General features: G+C 52.3%; 1 protein-coding gene across 1 annotated transcript in view; it reads right to left on the bottom strand.

Moving 5' to 3' along the window:
* The window catches only part of SLCO2A1 (solute carrier organic anion transporter family member 2A1), a 56,292-nt gene extending 54,850 nt beyond the window's left edge, over window positions 1-1,442 (bottom strand). Inside the window, exons 1-3 of the mRNA XM_021712083.1 lie at window positions 1,197-1,442; window positions 862-982; window positions 674-781 (exon numbers count right to left, since the gene is read on the bottom strand). Coding sequence (XP_021567758.1) covers window positions 674-781; window positions 862-982; window positions 1,197-1,442 — 475 coding nt within the window. The remainder of the gene's footprint in view (window positions 1-673; window positions 782-861; window positions 983-1,196) is intronic.
* Between the last annotated feature and the right edge of the window lie 3,369 nt (window positions 1,443-4,811).

The raw sequence follows: 4,811 nt of genomic DNA, 5'->3' as shown, positions 1-4,811 counted from the left end.
CCCCCCTTTTTCTTTTTCTTTTTTTTTTTTTTTGAGTTGGAGTCTCACTCTGTTGCCCAGGCTAGAGGGCAGTGGCGCATTCAAGACTCAACACAGCCTCGACCTCCTGGACTCAGGCAATCCTCTTGCCTCAGCCTTCTGAGTAGCTGGGACTACAGGTGTGTGTCACTACACCCAGCTGATTTTTTTTTTGTCTCACTATGTTACCCAGGCTGGTCTTGAACTCCTGGGCTCAAGCAATCCTCCTGCTTCAGCCTCCCAAAATGCTGGGATTACAGGCGTGAGCCACCAAACCCAGCCTGACTCCACTTTTTCAATGGGAGGAAAAAAAGGTTCCAAGAAGTACACACTTGTCAGTGGACTAGTATGTCAAATCAAAAAGGGTACCAGGTCCTGCCTCTCCCTTAACGACATTTATGTGTCCTGATCCCTCATTTACTGGCTACAGTGTTCCCAAGGGGTCAGTGTATCTCCAACAGGAGAAAGCCAGAGAGTGGCACTGGCCCAGATGGCTGCCCATCCCCACTGACACGTCTCTTCTGTCCATGTTCATGCCTCATCTCAGTCCTGGTTGGTGGTTCACCGGTGGGTAAGACCTGGAAGGTGAGGCCTGGGTTCAGCCAGCCCTGGTGCATGGGGGTAAAAAAGCAAACCCAGAAGGGGTACGCCTCACCATTTTCCAATGTCGTCAGAGAGGCAGGCTTCCGAGTGGAAGGAGGGGCTATGGGTCGTCTCAGGAGGTCCACCTGAGAGGCCCTGGAGCTGGAGGAAGTGTTCTTGTCTAAGGCGAGGGTGCTAAGATAAAAAATGGCCAAGAAATCCTGGTCAAGTCCGACTCAGTCAGCCAGTAGGCCTGCTCACCCTCCAGTGCCTTCTGCAGGGGGTGATTTGGATCCAAACCAGGGCCTAATGCCCCAAAGGGGAATGTCTCTTTCAAGAAGTGATTCAGGAAATCAAATATATCCCCATGCAGGAAGAATGCCTGCACGAGATAAAGTTCAGACATTTAAAATAGACAGCTTAGGGTCAGAGCCAGTGGTATTCACAGCAGCGATGATAAAAGGTATCTTTAGTATTATTATGGACCAGAAAAAGTCTTGGGTAAGACAGGGTCCTACGGTCCTGTGGAGGTATAAAACTCAGAACAATCTAAAAAGAAACAAAGAGATTTCCATCACAGCTTCCTTGTTCCTTACGAGGAAAGCAACCAGGTTGAAGAGATGGGCCTGAGGCCCTCCCTGGGAGAGGAGGCTGCAGGGGGCCGGTGGAACCAGGCCCCTGGCAGATCCCTCACTGCCCAGTGTTAACTCTTCCTCTTCCTCCTCTCCAGCGCTCCGGTGCCACTCTCTACTGTCCACAGAGAACACAAAAACCACCTCTAGCAGGGCTGGCAAGTCTGGCCTCAGTGGAGGCCAGGAAGCCACAGGAAACCCAACAGGCATGGAGAAGCAAAGTCCGAGGTGGATGCTTTTCCTGTCTTTCACATGGCCTGAGGGGACCCTGGTCAAGGCCTCTCCTAGCCAAGCCCTGACCGACTCGGACTTGACCAGGGTTTCTCCACCACTTTTTCGCTTAGTATCCTCACCTTAGACAAGCATTTCACTTGAGGGTCACCATCAAAGATGCAATTACAATGGGCAATGGAAGTCTCCACTGCATAATTTTGTGGTGTCTGTTGTTATTCTGGATTTTTGTATTTTGTGTGGTTATGAGCTTAAAAGGGCCTTTGATCAGACAGGGTTCTGGGGGCCACTGAAAATACAAAGCTAGAACAAGCTGAGAAAGAAACATGGCCGATGTCCATTGCAGCGTCCTTGCTGAAGGAAGACAGGCACGCAAGAGGGGAGCAGAGAAGCTGGCCAGCTCCTGATAACACCCATCACCCCAAGTGCTCTGCACTGTGGCTGTTTTGTTTCCCTCCGAGGGGTCCCCTGTCTGAAGTTTGGCAAGTAGGAAGGAGAAGACGAGGGCTGGGCACACTGGGGAGATCTGTGGGAGAAAGGGTGGAGCCAGGGTGAGAGACGGCCAGAGAACGGGAGCTGGGATCTGGGCTCAGAAGTCATGGTTGAAAAGAACATTCTGGAAGGGAGGAAGCACAAGCCCGCGAGATTTAGACAAATTTGCCAGATCAGCGAGAAGCGTGGTGCCCAGTGTTTCCCAGAAAAATAAACAACTTGAAATAAAATTATCACTGACGTTTATGTAAATATGTGCCCAAATTCTTCTTCAGAAATTCCCCGATTAATTTCTCTTTTTTTTAAGCCAGAAAAACTTTCCTTGTGAGAACAAGTGCCATCCTGTCTTTCTGAGGAGTTGGCAGGAGACATTTCTTGGGTTGAAACAAGGCCTCGCTAGGGAGCCCACCTGGAATCCCTTTACAGCAGGAGGGGGACATTCAGACCACACTAATATGAAGTCCTGGTTATTTTATAGTCTTCCTATTCTTTGTTCTAATAATAAGATGGGATGTCAATATTTTTTCTCACATCCTGGAAGGGTTTGAAAATGAAGCCCTTCCCTTCCTGCCTTCAAGGAAAGGGAAGCCAGTTTCTCAGAGTGAGAAAGTGGGGGCTGGGGACCTGGCATCCGAAGAGCCCAGGACCTTAGGAGCGGACCCCGAGGGAGCCGGCCAGGAAGGGTGGGACCCCACAGCTCAACAAGGCTGGGTGGTGGCCGCGGGGTAGCCCCGGGAGGCCTCTTGTGTCCTTGGCATCATCTTGTTTAGTTAATGACGTATTTCTGTCTCCCACTTGTCAGTCTCAATCACTCGATATCCTCTGCATCTGGCTGGCCATCGAGTATGTAATAAATGTTCAATGAATATTTGCTGAATAAAGTTCATCCTCATGCCAGCCCTGAGAAGTGCATGTGATGGCTTCTTATAGATGAGGAAACTCAGGCACAGGGTGGCTGAGAACAGGTGGCGCCATCCTTCTGCTCCGCCACACTGCCCAGGTGAAAGCAGTGCCCCTGAAATAGTTTTCACTGAGACTCCCAGTCACCCAGCTGCCACCTCCAGCAGGCTGTCCAACGGCCACTCGCCCGACTTCCCCTTGCCATCTGTGATGCGGCCCACCAACCCTGAGTTCCAGCTCTAGCGCTGACCACCCCTTCCTTGATACCCATGGGGGAGCCCGGTTCCGTCTCTCCACGCGCTTTCCCCAGGAGCCCGCTCGTTCAACCTCGGTGGAGTCCCCAGCTGCAGGCTGAAGTCCCCTCCTTGGCCCCAGACCTCAGAGCAAACGCCTCCCGTACATTTCAGCTCCAACTTTCTGTCAATCCCTCAAACCCACCCCGTCAACCGTGACGGTGGCCCACCTCATCTTCTCCCCGTTCCAGTTCTCGACTTGGGGCGTCTACCTCCAAGCCAAGCCGCAAGTCACTCCGTGTCCTCTGCCTCCTCGGCCACCCGTAGTCCATGTCACCATCAGCTCTCCTCCAACCCACTGTCACAACTTCCTGCCCGTTTCCTTTGTCTACTCTTCTCTCCTTCCCAATCTATTCTTTAACCAAGAGCCAGAGCAATCATTTAAGAAAACACTGATGCCGGGCTCGGTGGCTCAGCCTGTCATCCCGCACCTTTGAGAGGCTGAGGTGAGTGGATTGCCTGAACCCGCGGCAGCGAGACCTCATCTCTACAATAAATCAAAAAATCAGCCGGGTGTGGTAGCGTGCGCCTGTAATTCCGGCTACTCGGAAGGCTGAGGCGGAAGGATCTCCGGAGCCCAGCAGGTCGAGGCTGCGGTGGCCGGGAGCGGCCACTGCACTCCAGTCTGGGCGACAGAGTGAGACTCCAACTCAAAAAAAAAAAAGAAAAGAAAACATTGATGCCCTGACGTATAACATTCACATAAAATGCATAAACCATAGGGGTGCAGCTTGAAAAATGTCACACTCGGGGTCCCCAGATCAAGACATAGGTCATCAGCAGTTTCCCAGAAGCCCCCTAAAGCCGCTGCCAGTGCCCACACACCTCCACTTCCAGGACGATGAGTCTCTTGACGTCTAATAGCACAGACTAGTTTGCCTTTTTGTATCCTTTAGAAAGAGAATCATGGAGTATGCCAGCGTGCTCTTCCAACGATGCAGATCAGAGCCTGTCACAACCCTGTGAAAACCCCCCACCATGCAGAGCACCCCAACCTAGAGGGCCTCCCACATCAGCTGGTCTGCTCTCTTCCACCCAGCTTCCCACCATAATGGCTGCCTCACGGGCACCGAGTTGCCTATCTTAGCACCACGGCTGCCTCACAGCACCAAGCCGCCCACGTTACCGTTTGGTAATAAGCAGTTGAAATCTGCAGCTGAGCGGAAGATTCACGGCCCACGCCAGGCGATCATCATCTCAGAGGCTTTGGGATGGGGTCGTTCCCTTTGCCTGCAGAGTCCTTCACTCCCACCCTCTCCTTTGGTCAGCAGCTACTTGACCATCCTCCTGGTGGCAAAGAATGCCCTTCCTCCTGCTCCTTCTCTGTCATTCCTTCAGGGCACTGAGCCCAGATGGCAACTATGACCACCGTGCGTGTTCTGGGCCTCAGCAATGATGGCACTCAGTCAGGAAGACAGAGGAAGGCCGTGACCAGAAGGAGAGAGATGACCAGAGGAAAGAGATGACCAGAGGACAGCGATGACTGAACCAGAGAGATGGCCAGAGAAGAGAGACAACCAGAGGACAGCGATGACCAGAAGAAAGAGATGACCAGAGGACAGCAATGACCACAGGAGAGAGATGACCAGAGGAGAGAAATGACCAGAGGACAGTGATGACCAGAAAAGACTGATGACTGGACCAGAGAGATGAACAGAGGAGA

The sequence above is a fragment of the Carlito syrichta genome, unplaced genomic scaffold, assembly GCF_000164805.1.
Source record: "Carlito syrichta isolate Samal-C Ts95f unplaced genomic scaffold, Tarsius_syrichta-2.0.1 Scaffold303058, whole genome shotgun sequence".
NCBI lineage: Eukaryota > Metazoa > Chordata > Mammalia > Primates > Tarsiidae > Carlito > Carlito syrichta.
The sequence above is the reverse complement of the archived record's forward strand: the minus strand, read 5'-3'. Positions and strand labels throughout refer to the sequence as shown.